The sequence below is a fragment of the Silurus meridionalis genome, chromosome 29 (genome assembly GCF_014805685.1).
Source record: "Silurus meridionalis isolate SWU-2019-XX chromosome 29, ASM1480568v1, whole genome shotgun sequence".
In the NCBI taxonomy this organism is placed as follows: domain Eukaryota; kingdom Metazoa; phylum Chordata; class Actinopteri; order Siluriformes; family Siluridae; genus Silurus; species Silurus meridionalis.
In genome coordinates this window covers 4,451,812-4,468,846 of record NC_060912.1, presented here as the reverse complement: position 1 = coordinate 4,468,846, position 17,035 = coordinate 4,451,812, and the positions used below count along the sequence as shown (strand labels likewise).

Below are 17,035 nucleotides of genomic sequence, written 5' to 3'. Positions count from 1 at the left end.
TTCAATCGCGCACATATGGTGCTCGTTTAGCATCATCACCAGCTCCTATTTAAACTTCCACACTCTCACTGTCCGTTATTGTTGGTATATGTTGGTTCACGGCGGTCGTTGTTATCGCTCATGCGTATCCCGGTACATGCCTTCCCACCGGCACTCTCTCAACGGCTGCGCTTTTCTTCCCAAAGCGCATCGCGGATTCCCCCCCGATCCTGCCGGTGTTCATTCTATGCTTTTGCTGCTCATCCCACGTTCCGCGCCGCCAAGCGCGGCTTTCGCCTCCCGTTCATCGCATAACATTTAACAACAAAAGGCATATGTGCACTAACTAACAGCAGAGATTCACCAGTATACAATACAACACCTGTAGCAGCTGTAAGGCTTGATTTTTCTGCCACTTCCGCGAGTTCTTCTGCGGCTGCACCGAGATAACCGGCGTTAAATGGCACATTTTTCCCCCCTTGTGCTCAAGATATCAGGGTTCAGCGACATAAAAGATTCGACATAACCGATAAAAAATGCTAAGACAAAGCGAGAATTTGGCGGTTCCACTTCAAAAACGTCGACTTAATAGGGTTGTCGAGATAACCGAGGTCGAGATAAGCGGGTTCCACTGTATATATATATATATATATATATATATATATATATATATATATATATATATATATATATATATATAGGGTAAACTCATCAGGGGATAAAATAATTATCTCCCCCACTGTACTTTACTTCACATCGAGACAATGGAAACAAAGGGGTATTTATATGGACAATAATAAACACAGAAGCTGTGAAAGGGCAAAAAAAAAGGCATGTGAACAGATGAACCAATAATGAGACAGGGCAGAACACAAAAAATACACGAACAAAACAATAGCACCTGGTATATAAACATAGACACACGTATTAGTGCTGCACAAACAGAGTGGCAAGAAAAACTCTGAGCTTTTGAACCTTAATGAGTAAGTGTGTATGTGTGTGTATGTGTGTGTGTGTGTGTGTGTGTGTGTGTGTGTGTGTGTGTGTGTGTTCTCACCCTGCCATAGTGTGAAGTTTTTAGATTCACAGTGGCATGCAGACACAGGAGGGTGGTGGCTTACCTAAAAAATGTAGTAAATCAGAATCAGAATACTTTTATTAGTGTGCATTAGCAAGTACTTCTGAGAGTAAAATCAGTGTGTGTGTGTATGTATGTGTGTGTGTGTGGGGTGTAACTAAATGTTATACCTGCTCCGAGATGAAGCGAAAGCCCTTGTCTGGATGCTCACATTCATATGTCTCACCCAGGACAGGGTTAAAGGGTTTTTTTCCTGCTCTGGTAAACGTACATGCATACATGGACACTGCAAATGCTGCAATATATACCTAAACACATGCACAGACACATACACATTATTTTTATCGGTAAAAACATGGTTAGAAACATGGGTGTAATTATTGACCGATCTCAGCTTTGTTCCTGACATCAATAACATTTTATCATATTTTTTCATTTGAGGAACATTGCAAAAGTTTGTCCATTTAAATCTAAACAATTGTAATCAAGTAGGTTAGAGTGATACTTTTACTCCCCACCCCCAAAAAACTAATAATCCATTACATTTATTACAGAATGTAGCTGTTTGGCTGAAAGCTGAAACTGAAAGGAATAGGGAAGTGAACCAGTTATAATAGATTTTTTGGCATGCACATTTGTATTTATAATATATAAAATAAATAAAATATAATTAACATTTAATAAAAGGAGACAGAATGTCACCCACAACTACAGCCCCAATTCCGAAATAGTTGAGGTGTTGTATAAAATATAAATAAAAACAGAATGCAATGGTATGCACACATCATTGATGATTATCAAATATAAAAAATAAGGTAATTTCGAATTTGATGGCCACAACACATCTCAAAAAAGTTGAATAGGGCAACAAAAGGCTGAAGAAGGAAGTGATACTAATTTTGCTACGTATTGGGTCAGAAACATGATCATAGAGAGTCCCTCAAAAGTAATAATGGGAAGAGGTTCAGCATTCTGTGAAAATCTGTGTCTATACATTGTGGAACAATTTAACAAAAATGCTCCTTAAGATAATATTGTGAAGACCTTGAAACTCTCATTAGATATAGTACATATAATCACAAATCTTTAAAGATTATCTGGAGAAATCTCTTTGTGTGGAACATGGTTACAAAATATAACCCTTATATTCTTATATAGACTAGAAATTTAACCCAGGCATTATGGTTGCACAATCCAGTGCACTCGTATTGCCGCTCCCAAGGCCTGATAAATGGGGAGGGTTGTGTTAGGTAGAGATTCCAGCATAAAACATGCCAAATCAAATATGCTAATCACAAAACTAAATTCCATACGGGATCATTCGAGTCCGAGGTTACCTACAACCGGCACAGGTATTGGGTGGAAATTGGGCTACTTTTGGCCAAGGGAGGAGAAGAAGAGAGGGAAGACATCTAAAGAGACAGCAGGGAAAGGAGAAGTGTAGTATAGTGGAGGTTAAAGCTGGCACTTTAAATGTTGATACTGTGACTGGTAAAGGGAGAGATTTAGATGACATGATGAAGCAGAGAACGGTAGACATGCTGTGTTTGGAACAGTAGTAAAGGCAGGAACACTGGAGGAGGATTCAAACTGTTCTATGATGGTGTGGATGGAATGAGAAATGGTGTAGGGGTGATTCTGAAGGAAGAGTACAGTAAGAGTGTAGTGGAGGTGAAAAGAGTTTCTGATAGAGTGATGAATGGGAAGCTGCTCCACAAGTGGGTTGTGAGATGGAGGAGAAGGAAAAATTCTAGTGTGAGTTAGATGAAGTGGTGAAGAGTGTACCTAGGAATGAAAGATTGGTGATTGGGTGAATGAGGAAGTGCAGGAAAGCATAAAGAGAAAGTTGGCAAAATAGAATTGGGATCGGCATAGAAATGAGAAAAATAGGCAGGAGTATAAGGAAAGCAGGACGTGGCAAAGCAAAGAAAAAGGCACATGAGGAGCTGTATGAGAAGTTGGACACTAAGGAAGGAAAAAGGGATTTGTACCGATTGGCCAGGCAGAGGGACCGAGCTTGGAAGGATGTGCTGCTGGAGATGGAAATGTGTTGACTAGTGAGGAGAGTGTGTTGAGAAGGTGGAGGAAGTATTTTGAGCAGCTGGTGAATGAGGAAAATGAGAAAGAGAGAAGGTTGGATGATGTGAAGCTGGGGTCTAGTGTGTTAGAGAAGTGTAGAAAAGAGTGCAGGCAGGGTGGAGTGGGTGGAGAAGAGTGGCAGGAGTGATTTGTAATAGAAGGGTATCTGCTAGAGCCGCATGCGGCTCTTTGCCTGGCTCTTACATTCTTATCGAAGTTTGTGTTTGTGTTTTTTTAATGTGCGTTTTCGCCAAATGCGCATGTGCGTGAAATACCGAAAATACCGCAAATTTTCCCAGTGGGGGCAAGATGATTTAAGTAAACAATTTGTGTCAAGTTTACTCTCAAAATGGCGGGGAAATAAGCCACAGCAAAACGGAAATGTTTTTAACAGAGTGAGAGAATTAATATTTTTTTGTTGAACGTAATGGCAAGCCATTCTGCCTTATATGTCAGGCGTCATTAGCGCATTTCAAAGCTTCAAATCTTCAGCGCCACTTCAGCTCACTCCATGCTAACAACGACCAGGAGGTTCGTTAAAAAAGGGGAGTTCGTTAAAAAATGCCTCAGTGACGTTGTTGAAATCTTGTCTCCTGAAAACAACAAACTAAAACGCATGGTATCAGACGTCCAACTGTCCCGCCACACTGTTGAACACAGAATATCGGACATTAAAAGGGCTATTGATTCACTGTTGCACTCTGACCTTCAAGCATGTGAGTATTTTGGTGTCACATTGGATGAGAGTTGTGACGTACAAGACAATCCTCAGTTGGCAATATTTGCACGGTCTGTGTCAAAAGATTGTGTGATCAAAGAAGAACTCCTTGATATTGTGCCATTAAAAGACAGAACTGTGGCATAGATGTGAAAGAAACAATGATGGCTGCATTTGCAAAAGCAAATTTGCCCATACCGAAAGTAACTGCAATAGCCACGGATGGAGCGACAGCCATGATCGGATCTGTGAACGGGCTTGTGGGGCTGTGCAAAGCTGACCAAACATTTCCCGAGTTTTGGAATTTCCACTGCATCATCCACCGGGAGCAACCCGTGTCTAAATCATTGAATTTGGACAACGTCATGAAGCCTGTGATGGAAATCATCAACTACATCTGCTCACATGCACTTAACGGAGACAGACTGTTTGAAAGCCCCACTAGTCACAGATGAGGCTACAGCTGAGTTGGAGATGATTGATCTTTGTGAGAAGGACCAACTGAAACCTGCTTTAAGGGAACGGACCATTGAATTCTGGAAAAGTGTGCCAATGATACCCCAATGTCAAACAGGCTGCGCTTAAGATACGGTCAATGTTTGGGTTAACATAGGCCTGCGAGTCTGTTTTCTATCCTGAAACACGTGAAATCAATCCATCGATCTGTTCTGACTGACACCCATGTGAAAGAATTGCTTCGAGTGGCAACAAAGAAATAGATTTGAAGAGGATTGTTCAAGGCAAGGATTGCCAGAAGTCCCACTATGCAACATGCATAATAAAAGAAAAACTATTGTAAAATTTATATAAACAAATATTTTTGTTTGTGGACTTGGTTGAACTGAGAGTTTGTGTGTGAGACAGTGCACACAATGTTCATTGTTGAAAATAATTGGCCTGTAGTTTCTGTCATTATCATGTACGTGTGTGACATTTACAATAAATCTGGCTGAGCAGAGGTGTGTGTGTGTGTGTGTGTGTGAGGAAGGGATGGGTGATGTTCATGTGTGCCCATGTGTATGATGTGGCTCTATGCGGTAACACAGTAAAAAATTTGGTCCCTAACTGTTTGGTCACTCTAGCGGCAAGAGTAAAAGGGAAAGTTAATAGGACGGTGGTGAGACCTGCTATGTTGTACGGTTTAGAGACAGTGGCATTGAGTAAAAGACAGGCGGTGGAGCTGGAGGTAGCAGAGCTGAAAATACTGAGATGTTCATTAGGAGTGATGAGGATGGACAGGATTAGAAATGAGTTTATTAGAGGGACAGTGCATGTAGGACGTTTTGAAGACAAGGTGAGGGAGGCGAGATTAAGATGGTTTGGACATGTGCAGAGGAGAGACATGGGGTACATCGGTAGGAGAATGCTGAGGATGGAGCCACCAAGAAGGAGGAAAAGAGGAAGGTGACGGAGGAGGTTTATGGATGTGGTGAGGGACGACATGCAGGTAGTTGGTTTAAAAGAATCAGGGTTTGATGACAGGTTAGTATGGACACGGATGACCAACTGTGTTGACCCCTAACAAAAGCAGCAGAAAGATAAAAAGATATTGCTAGACTAGAAATATGATATAAAAAACGATTCTGTTTTGGCTCAGGTCCCAAGTGACCAATTGTAATCAGTTTTTAGATGTGCATGAGGAGTTTGCTACACTTTTTGCAATAAAGTTTATTATTTTACAAGGATCTATCTCAGGGCTACTGCTTATTTCTGAATATTTGTTACCTTTAGTCAAATTATTAAAAATCATGGCATTAGAATCTATTGTTGTGCCTAATATACAGTTATATATTTCAAGCAAAGCCGAATGATTAAAATCTGCCTAATAATGTTGTTGGAAGTGTAAAGGACATTAGACAGTGGATGCTTGTTAACTGCCTTCTGATCAATTCTGATAAGACAGGAGTACTTTTTGTATGACCACACCCATTACATGGAAGGAGAGCCTCCAGAATTATAGTAAAGCTCTTAGTACTGCTAGATTAGCATATTTCTCTACCCCTCATAGAAAATAAAAAGCATAATATAGATTTTTATTCAGTATTGTAGCAATATTAACAGGGAATTAAAGCACTGCAGTAACATGCAAACTATTAATAGGTAGTAATGACTTTATGAACTTTTTCAATAATAAAATTGAAAACATCAGGTAAAAAATCCAGGCAATTCATATAAAGTCAAACTATTGTATAAATAACCCTGTAGATAGCATTACATTTATAAAAGAATCAATTACAAAGTTTTACTCCTATTCTTGAGAATGACAATTTAATTTATTTCCTCATCAAAATAATCAACTTGTATTCTCGATTCCTTGCCTACAAGTTTCAAACGGATAATTCTAGAAGTAAATGAACCTGTTTTAAAAATAATCAACTCTTCCATTAGCACTGGTTATGTGCCTAAATCTTTCAAACTGCAGTAATCCACCACCTAATTAAGAAACCTGACCTTGACCCTTGTCAGCTGTCCAACTATAGGCCAATATCAAACCTCCCCTTTATCTCCAAGATAGAAAAGGTTGTAGCACAGCAGTTCTGCTCACATCTACTTAGGAATGAAAACTTTTAAATCACACCTCAACGTTGATTAGCCGCAATAAATGGACATTCTCTGCAACCCTGATGAGGCCCCTTTTGAGTCTGGTTCCTCTCAAGGTTTCTTCCCTATGCCATCTCAGGGAGTTTTTCCTTGCCACTGGCTCTATTAGGGACAAACTTACACTTATAAAGAACAATCTTATTTATTCTTTATTACCACATTATACTCTTACTATTACAACCCTGATTAGGCCCCTTTTGAGTCCAGTTCCTCTCAAAGTTTCTTCCTTATACCATCTCAGTGAGTTTTTTCTTGCCACTGTCACCACTGGCTCACTCATGAAAGATAAATGTTTAGAGACTAATTTATATTTATATTAATTTATATTCATAATCTTTTAACTTCTGTAAAGCTGCTTGACAATGTTCATTGTTAAAGACAATACAAATAAAATTGAATTACACTTAATTAAATTAAACAAGCTTAAAAATCAATATTGGATGCCAGTGAACTTTGGGCCCACCCTGTATTGGTGGCCTTGCCATTCCGCAACAGCATGAGCAGAAATTGAAAGAAGGCCATGCTATTGCCCCCTGGCATAAGCAGGTCATGGGTGTAGGCTGCGCCATCACACCCTGGCGTGAGCAGGTCATACATCGAGGCCACACAGTTACCACCTCATTTGCCTCAGGCTGGAGCGTGGCATGGGCCGTAACTTTTCTCCTGTCATAAAAAAGTGGGAATGGGGTAGCAGGCACATCAGTCAGGTTGAACTTCTTCAAAACATTATTAAGTTTGGACCCAGCCTCATTACAGCCAAAATCTGAGAATTCTGACAAACCAAGACACTCCCTGCTCTACTCTCCCCATTACCTTGGGTAATCTGAAGCTCTGCCCACTGATGAGCTAACCGGTGAGTTTTATTAACAGCAACATTGACACTCCTCTGACTTGGACTCCAACAGACTCTTAAAATAAAATTGCCACTGCATAATCTTGAATGAATCTTTCCAGCTGAAAAACACCATAATGGTGCTGAAAAGAAATCGACTGAGGTAAGAAAACTGAGTCAAGCTCAGGCATAATTATCAGTCTGTGTGTACCCACTGCATCCATTATATAGGTGAAGTAATCTGGCTTGCACTGAATGCACAATAGCAGAAGCGGATGTCCTGGGTACAAATATTTCTCATAATAAACAGGCAGACAGACACATCGGCAGGCAGAATCAAAAAAGCGTGGGACATGCAACAGTCCGTGATAGCAAACAATATGAGGGGATAAACAAGATTGTGAATATAAGCAGAAACTAGACTGAATAAGTTACTTCAGTCAGATTTAAACCTTTCACCTACAGAAAAAATTTGCCACATAATGAAAAGAAAAATATGACAAAGAAGACCCAAGCCTGTTGAGCAACTAGAATCCTGTATAAACTACAAACGGGGCAACATTTTGCTCCCCAAACTGAAGCAACTGGTCTCCTCAGTTCCCTGTTGTTAAAATTAGAGGGGATGCTTGACAGTGGCAAAGGGTTGTATTATTACTATTATCTGTATATATTTACTGTATATCTGTAAAAGATTTTTCAGTTTTCTAATGTCCAGTTTTCTGTGCCCATGATAACCTTGGGCACAGATGGTCATCTGATGGCCTTTTGTTGTAGCCTATTCACCTGATGTAAGGGTCTGATGTGTGGTGTGGTCTGAGATACTTTTCTATACACCTGTCATGATAACTATGAACTTTCTAGATTTGCTTCTTTAAAAAGAAGCATGTCATTAATATGGCTTTTTAACAGTATGTTTTAATTATAATCAGTGCTAGAGCTTGCTACACATCTTAAATTCTAATGAACTACTTATTTCTAAAGTCTTAGTACTCTGGTACCATGCAAGAGCAAAAGTCACAGAGGTCAAACATTTTCCGCATTCTAATGTTTGATGTAAACATCAACTGAAGAAAATTGTGCTGTTGCCACATGATTGGCTGATAAAATAACTGCATAAATACGCAAATGTACAGATTTGAAAAAGTCTCCAGTTTTTGCACACAGTTTGTGTGATTGTTTACAGTAGTTTTAACATTTTATGTTTTTACTTAACTTTTTTTTGGCTATTCATTTGCATATAATAATTTATATAAAAAACTTTAATCTCTCATTAAGACCAGTATTCAGATCATTTATTTATTATTTCATTACTCAACTACTTTGACATTTGTTCTGCTTCAAGTCTTCTTAAATAAGTCTCTATAAGCTTTACACACCTGGACCTCACCAGTACAGTATATCCTATAAACCAGGATGCTATATCTCGGTGTATATCCCCTCTTTTTCTCACCATGCGCATATGTGGATCCTGTGTTTGCGCAGCTGTGTCCAGCAGGTGGCAGTACTCCATCTCCTCACATAGTCTCTGCAGGGTGTTCACTGGCTCATTGAGCTGCACTGGCATGGCCACCTTGGAGAGGTCCTTTCCAATGTTGGCAGAGAGTATGCTCCACAGATTCACACCCCCACTGACACATGCACTTGGTAGCCTTAAGCGCCGGTGTACCAAGCTTCCATCTGTAAACAGGCACACACACAAATAAATAAATTAACTAAAATATTAAATAGATCATAAAGAGATGTCACATGCATCACATGTAAGTGTGTGTTGGTGTGCAGAAATTATTTACCTGTGTTGTGCTTTATAATCCCTGCATCACTACTGCAAAGTTCCACTGATTCATTATCACTCACATCACTTAAGCAGGAGTCATTATCTGAGGCCTAAAGGTACACACAAACATACACATAATAAAAAAAAAGAGCAAGCAACATACTTCGGTGTGCCAGCTCATTGCATATTTTTACTGCATATGCAACAACTCTGCCACCCTCTGACCTCAGAAGAGCTGGAAGAAACCAGGTACTCTTTTGCATCAAAAAACTCCGACAGTGACTCTGGAATTGAGCCTCGCATTTCATTTGACACCTGCTGCAGGATGCACTGGGGTCCATCACTCATGTCCTAGAGAATCACATAAAAAATAAAGTAAGGAAAAATCAGAATGCATTGTTAAACCCAAATACTGGTCAAAAAACTGACCATGCTACACAAAAATAGCTATTTTAGATTTGGTTTTGTTGCTTTTTTCTCAGAATTGGACTTACAGTGAAAAAATAGCTTATAGTGTGGGTTACTATTATACCCTACTGTGACTGTGTGTGAAAACTAAGCAACACTTAATTGTAACTGTTATACACAAAAACACACAAACACATGAACAATCACATACCATATTGGGACAGCTGTTTAATTCCAATGTGCATCGAACTCTGTCTCTCTCTGTACACAGAGAACTATATGTAGATTTCAAGGTGGCACACACTAAAATGAAAGAGGGATTGAAAGAATTAAAAACTTAAACTGATCAGGCGCAACATTATGACCATCCGCTTAATATTGTGTTGGTCCCTCTTCTGCTGCCAAAACAGTCCTGACACTGAGCATTAACAGCATTACTTCATCAGTTTGAGCCACAGGAGCTCGTCTGTTCGATCAGACCACACATGCCAGCCTTTGCTCTCCACATGCATCAGTGAGCCATGACCCTGTCGCTGGTTCATCACTGTTCCTTCCTTGCACCACTTTTGATAAATAGTGACCACTGCAGTTCGGGAACAAACCACAAGAGCTGCAGTTTTGGAGATGCTCTGACCCACTCGTCTAGCCATCACAATTTGGCCAACTCGTTCAAATAGTTTTGCCCAATTTCCTGCTGCTAACACATCAACATTGAGGACAAAATTTTACCCAATACCCATTAACAGGTGCAATAATAAAGAAATATGCAGTGTTATTCATACCGGTCATAATATATATATATATATATATATATATATATATATATATATATATATATATATATATATATATATATATATAATATATCTTAAAACCATTAGTTAAATGAAAGTTGAATTACAAATAGAAAAAAAAAATTCTTGTTGCTGATTTTTACTTCTTAATAAAAAAACTACAAGACTCACCAGTACCAGCCAACTTGCAGAAGTCCTCCTGTAACTGTGAGGCATCAATAAGTGAGTCTGGTGTGTCTAACTCTGGCTGAGAATATGTCAGGTTTGGGTTTGAAAGATACAGATGTGCAGATGTAGTTGAGCCAGAAACCTAAATTGAGGATTATTGTTTATTAACATAAACCATCACAGTGCATTACTAGTTAATAGAACTGTGTATAATTTACCAATGAAGTATTTTTGCTGTTCTTCCTATAATGCTTGGACCTCCATCTTCTTCTACCTTTTTTTCTTTCTTTTCTTATACCTTCAGTCTATCAGGACAAAATGACAGTGAGAATTGGAGTGCATGCTAGACAGTACACAAGCTGTTTACTAAGAAACTCAAGATGGGTGAAAGTAGGCATGCAAACACAACCTGCAATGTGGTTACAGCAGGGGCAGAGAATGTTCGATGCAATACTTGCATATTCTTCAATAGCAGATTTAGTTCTAGCAGAGATGATTCACACTCTGATAGATCTATGAGAGAAATCAGAAAAAGCTTAAAGCACAGAAACACAAGAAAGGCTTGTAAAATGTTTCTTTTGTTCAGCTCATACCCCTACAGCATTTCTTCATGTCTTCTGAGCTCTGTAGCCAACTGTTCTTAAAAGGGCAGAAGATTGTTTCGAGAGAACAGCTTGCTGTAGAGAGGGACAGAGGAAATTAAATATAAATGTGATTATCCCTATGATATGTTAAAAAAATGTATGACAGATTGTTAGTTCAAATTTTAGGTCTGCCAGGCTAAAGACACAATCCAGAAATAAGGTCTATGTGCAGGCAATGGTCAGGCAATCAACCAACATGAACTAGGCAAGAAAATCAAGAAAGTAGAAACAGGATAAAAAACTGTAATAACTGTAATATTTAAATAACAACTTCAGATGGTAATGACTAGAGCAATGTGAAGTCAAAGCATATACTTCAAATAGAACAAATAATTATTAGGGGTTAAACACCCAGGACAGTACAAACTGAAAACAGGTTACAGTAACCAATGCACACTCTGAGACAACCAGTGACAAGACATTCTCTCCCTTCAACACTTCCTACACCTTCTTCATGCTTTTTCACCAGTTCCTACATCCTCTCTTTTTTATTTAAAAATATGTTGTTCGTAGTAAGATTCAAGTCAATTTAGTGCATTGATTAATTGATTAATAAGTATAAAATTTTTAGGCATGAAATTTGTAATTTGTGTTAAATTGACAAGAATTTGCAGATAAATCAGGACAATTAAGTGTTCGGATGGCTCTGTTATTTGTTTTGAGAGCAGTGAGGAGTTACCTGAAATGTGTAAAATCGAACGAGAAATATTTTATTTAATTTGTTCATTCAAACAATCAAAATTTTTATACAGATTGCATTTGCATACCTGTCTAAAAGCAATGTCACTAATTACTGTAAACTAGCACTATGGCCTGCAATGCTATTTTCAAAATGAGTTTGTCTTGAGGTCATGGCTAAACAAATGATTTTGTTCAACATATTTTTTCAGGTTAATTGTACAACTCAATACATTTCCACTCCATGGACGTCTATGTACAGAGGACTTTGTGCTTTGTGTTTTAATGACATTCATTCTAAAATTCTTTATAAGTATTATACAGTAATCCCCGCTTTACCGTGGTTCGAATCTTTCGCCCCTGGTTTATCGCGGAATTGCATTTACCACACAACTAATTAGTTTTGCTGATTTTCCTGGTCTCTCACGGATAGCACGATAGACCAAAACATAGGGAATTGTTTTTATAGAGTTTTATGTTGAAATTATGAAATGCATTAATCAAAATATAATTATTCATTATAAAATGAAGTAAAATGTTAATACAGTACAGAACGTAAAGAATGCGGTGATGTGTATCTTTAACTCTTTTTTGACGTGATAGGACACTTCGACCAATAAACAAGCAGACAAACTACGCATAGGCTACAGAACTGTATACTGTACATCAGCGGTCCCCAACCTTTTTTGCACCACGGACCGGTTTAATGTCAGACAATCATAGACAGATGTGGTGAAGAGAATCCGGTCATTTTCCAAAATTAAACATTGTTCAGATTCAGATAATAGATAAAACGAAACTAATGTAAAAGTTATGTATTCTTTCTGTGCGGCCCGATACCAATTGACCCACGGGCCGGTGCCGGTTGGGGACCACTGCTGTACAGTACATGTACTCACCATAAATGTTCATCTTGCTATATTCTTGCAAATGTTTTGTATAAAGTGTGTGGGAGGATGATTTACGGCTTAAACAATAAAAACAAACAAACAAAAAAAAATTTTTGGGTTGGCGTCCATTTATCGCGGGCGGTTTTAGAACGTAACCACTGCAATAAACGAGGGATTACGTTGTATTTTAATAGCTAAAATGTAATTTCCAGAATTACACCATGTTTTCTTGATTATTTCCCTATTACAGCATAAACCACCAAGTTATATACTATAAATATTCTATTTTGACTCTGTGGTAATATAGTACTGTGACATGCATTGACTGAACAGAAGAGAAAAACAGCAGTATTGTGACTGTCAAATGAAGTAGGTACCCTTCTGAGTGAAGAAGTGTCTGAGTGTAGATGGTGCTCTTGAGAATCCATTACTATCTCATTCTGACGGAATATGCGGTGATTTCGTAGTTGTGATACCCATTTATCAAACTGATCCAGTGACTTCACCTAAGAAAACAATGTTAAAGAAGATAATTAAAGCCAATTTCTGCTTGTGCGATAGATATGGTGTTAAAGTGACAATTTCAGTGTATGTGTGTAAGCAAGTGTAGCTACCTTCAGATGGTAAATGCTGTCCTCTGCATCCAGATCAATACACATGTTTTTTTTCTTGATGGACATAACAGAGAGGCCAATGTCAATGCAGCCGCGGACTTTCCCCTTCTTCAGCTTAACATTAACATAAAAAAAACATGTTTAAAATATGGGTGTGGCCAAATCTCTATATATAACTTAATATAATTATAAACATCATAAATATTTGAATTAACACATTAAGAATTATATTAATTAATACAATACAAAAGTTAGATGGCAATAAAATGTGTATATATTTTAGACATGCAGGTTAGATTATGTTTAATTTAGCTGTACTTAGCTGTAGCTACACTGTGAAATATAATAAAATATTTTAATAAATGTAACAATTTACCAACAACAACAACAAAAAATTAATTAATTAATAATAATAATAATAGTGTGGCAGAGGGTACATGGCTGAGTGAATGGAGGGTGAAGCTGGAGGAAGTGAGGGATAAGTCTCATGCACCTGTGCATAATTTTTATTAATGAGAGTTTTGGATTAAGTGGTGCGAGGATAAAAAGGGAACGTAGAAGACAGCATGCCAAGCAGTGTGTATGTGTGTATGAATGTGCGCTCATGTCTACTATCGTGTGTGTACTATTAAGGTGACGGTAAGTCCCCCCTCACAATACACAAATTCTGGGAAAGAACTGGCCCACATTTCAGCTTTTATTGAAACGAATACGTGGTTGGGTCCTGCATTAAATGTCAAGCGGTGTGATGTACACAGGTCAGTGCTAAAATTTATCAAGGTTTGCTCCATGTCAATGAGATATGGGAAGGGAGGAGGGCCAGGGCCAGGAACACCCCAACCACAAAATTCCACCACTTCTAAAACAATGGACAGAGGTGACAGTAGTTCCAGAGAGGGAAGAGCTGGGACCAAAGGTAAGTCAGGGTTTTCTGAAGCGTCTTCGCCTCTAGCCGGTTGATTAAACATCATATTGAGATTATGTGTGCTCATGCACAGATGCCATTGCTGGCTTCCCAAACAAAAAAAAAATGTGGTTCAAACTAAACTCAGGACTATGTTTAACATGGTTGTAATTGAAGTCCCACAGTGATTAGAGGAGGTCCGTTTCGGTGTCTACATTTTCACTTATCAGATGCTTCACAATGATGAAATGTGGCAGCAGGTGTATGATTAAGCACTGGTTTGTGAATGGAGGGTAAAGCTAGAGGAAGTGAAGTGTAATGATCATAATTTTTATTCATGAGCGTGTGCTCTCTTGCAGTAGGCGGCATGAGGATAAAAGGGCATGAGCGGAAATCTGCACAAGGGAGAAACAGAATGCAGAGCAATGCGTGTTTGTGTGTGATTTAAAAACACTACAAGTGAAAAAAAAAGGCTAATAAAGCCGTTCAGTGACAACTTGCTGTCGTCTTCACTCCTTTTTCTGCGAGGCAACAAGGTTATTAAATAGTTTATAATTTTTCATCAAATGTAACCTACACTACAACAGCTTGTGTTTTTACTAGGTGCTACTTTAGGGTATAAGTGAGGCAAATTGTTTTCTTGGGGCCAAATTAAAGATAAATGTCACTGCATTCTTTATTTTCATTGGCTAAATCTGGTGACGTACGAGGTCATTTTTTGACCTCAGAGGATACTACAACCAATAAATAAGCAAAAACCTACGGTTTCCTGTAATGACTATATAATATATGATACACTGTACAGTATTTTAGGTATACTTTTACTATTTTATAATTTATAATTTTTTATTAATAAATTACCTTATTTTTACTCCATAAAAACAATTCACTATAAGCTTACATTTTCCGTAATAAATCGCAACCATGTGCTAAATTGAACAATAAGATGTATCTCCATCTTGGAAGATACTATAAACAAGGTAATTTTGTTTAATAGCTGAATGAGACTTGTGAATTTATGAGATTTATGAATTCAAAAACTAAAGCAAAGTGTGAAAATCAGTCTAAAAACATGATGCTTGACTGCTGAACTCACTTTTTAATATTTATTTAAAAAACCTGTGTGTGTGTGTGTATGTGTGTGTGTATACTTACATCAGCTAATGTTTTGCCATACATTAGGATCCCCCTTTCCAAAAGAAAATATCTCTGCCAAAAAAAAAGCAGTCTCTCAATCAAACTTCTAGCCACATTTTTTGTGATCACCACTTGTATTAAATAAACAATCCATTGTAGAACTTTCACATATGTTGCACATTAAATTATTATCGTTATCATCATCTTTGCTCAAGATATTATTACAAGCATTCACGAGAATTCCGCGTCTATAATATCATCCCGGAATGGTGCAAAAAAAAAAGAAAAATCACAGAAATAAATATAAACCAGGGAAGAGACATATATATATATATATACAGTTGTTTTCAAAATTATTCAACCCCCACTGAAATTGATTGTTTTGGTCGGTTTGACATTGATTATGATCATTCAGTCATCCTGCTTACAATTAAATCAAAGAGGCACGTGTAGGTCAGACAAATATAACATTACATTTATAATAAAATAACCACAAATGTCTTTTCTGAGCTCACATCATTATCAGTTTTATTCAACCCCCAAGTGACATTCAATCTTAGTACTTAGTACAACATCATTTTACAGTAATAACAGCTTTTAAACGTGACGCATAGCTTGACACAAGTGTCTTGCAGCGATCTACGGGTATCTTCGCCCATTCATCATGGGCAAAAGCCTCCAGTTCAGTCACATTCTTAGGCTTGCATACTGCAACTGCTTTCTTTAAGTCCCACCAGAGGTTCTCAATCGGATTTAAGTCTGGTGACTGCGATGGCCACTTCAAAATGTTCCAGCCTTTAATCTGCAACCATGCTCTAGTGGACTTGGAGGTATGCTTGGGATCATTGTCCTGTTGAAAGGTCCAACGTCTTCCAAGCCTCAGGTTTGTGACGGACTGCATCACATTGTCATCCAATATCTCCTGGTACTGAAGAGAATTCATGGTACCTTGCACACGCTGAAGCTTCCCAGTACCTGCAGAAGCAAAACAGCCCCAAAGCATGATTGACCCCCCGCCATGCTTCACAGTAGGCAAGGTGTTCTTTTCTTCATAGGCCTTGTTCTTCCTCCTCCAAACATAGCGTTGATCCATGGGCCCAAACAGTTCTAATTTTGTTTCATCAGTCCACAGAACACTATCCCAAAACTTCTGTGGTTTGTCCACATGACTTTTGGCATACTGCAGTCGACTCTTCTTATTCTTTGGGGACAGCAAGGGGGTGCGCCTGGGAGTTCTGGCATGGAGGCCTTCATTACGCAGGGTGCGCCGTATTGTCTGAGCAGAAACTTCAGTACCCACATCTGACAAATCTTTTCTCAGTTCCTCAGCAGTCACACGGGACTTTTCTCCACTCTACGCTTCAGGTAGCGCACAGCAGTCGAAGTCAGCATCTTCTTTCTGCCACGACCAGGTAGCGTTTCAACAGTGCCCTTTGCCTTGAATTTGCGAATGATGCTTCCTATGGTGTCTCTTGGTATGTTTAACATCTTTGCAATCTTCTTATAGCCATTGCCCTTCCTGTGAAGAGTAATCACCTGTTCTCTTGTCTTCCTGGACCATTCTCTTGACCTCACCATGTTTGTAACCACACCAGTAAATGTCTAGAAGGAGCTGAGTATCACAGTCATTTTAAAGCTGCCTAATTGGTGCTTATTAGGCTTTATTGCTGCTCCTGATATCCACAGGTGTTTTCAATACCTGATTGAAAACACTTCACTGAACCTCTGTTCTTCAGA

The 17,035-nt window shown here is 38.5% G+C and overlaps 1 protein-coding gene across 1 annotated transcript in view; it reads right to left on the bottom strand.

Moving 5' to 3' along the window:
* osbpl3a (oxysterol binding protein-like 3a) overlaps positions 1 to 17,035 on the bottom strand; it is a 43,318-nt gene that overhangs the window by 9,380 nt on the left and 16,903 nt on the right. The window contains 14 exon segments of the mRNA XM_046844017.1: positions 1,037 to 1,100; positions 1,228 to 1,365; positions 8,738 to 8,964; positions 9,078 to 9,171; positions 9,287 to 9,412; positions 9,681 to 9,772; positions 10,435 to 10,573; positions 10,650 to 10,736; positions 10,841 to 10,944; positions 11,025 to 11,078; positions 11,081 to 11,108; positions 13,021 to 13,149; positions 13,258 to 13,371; positions 15,317 to 15,370. Of these exon segments, the coding sequence (XP_046699973.1) occupies positions 1,037 to 1,100; positions 1,228 to 1,365; positions 8,738 to 8,964; positions 9,078 to 9,171; positions 9,287 to 9,412; positions 9,681 to 9,772; positions 10,435 to 10,573; positions 10,650 to 10,736; positions 10,841 to 10,944; positions 11,025 to 11,078; positions 11,081 to 11,108; positions 13,021 to 13,149; positions 13,258 to 13,371; positions 15,317 to 15,370 (1,450 nt within the window).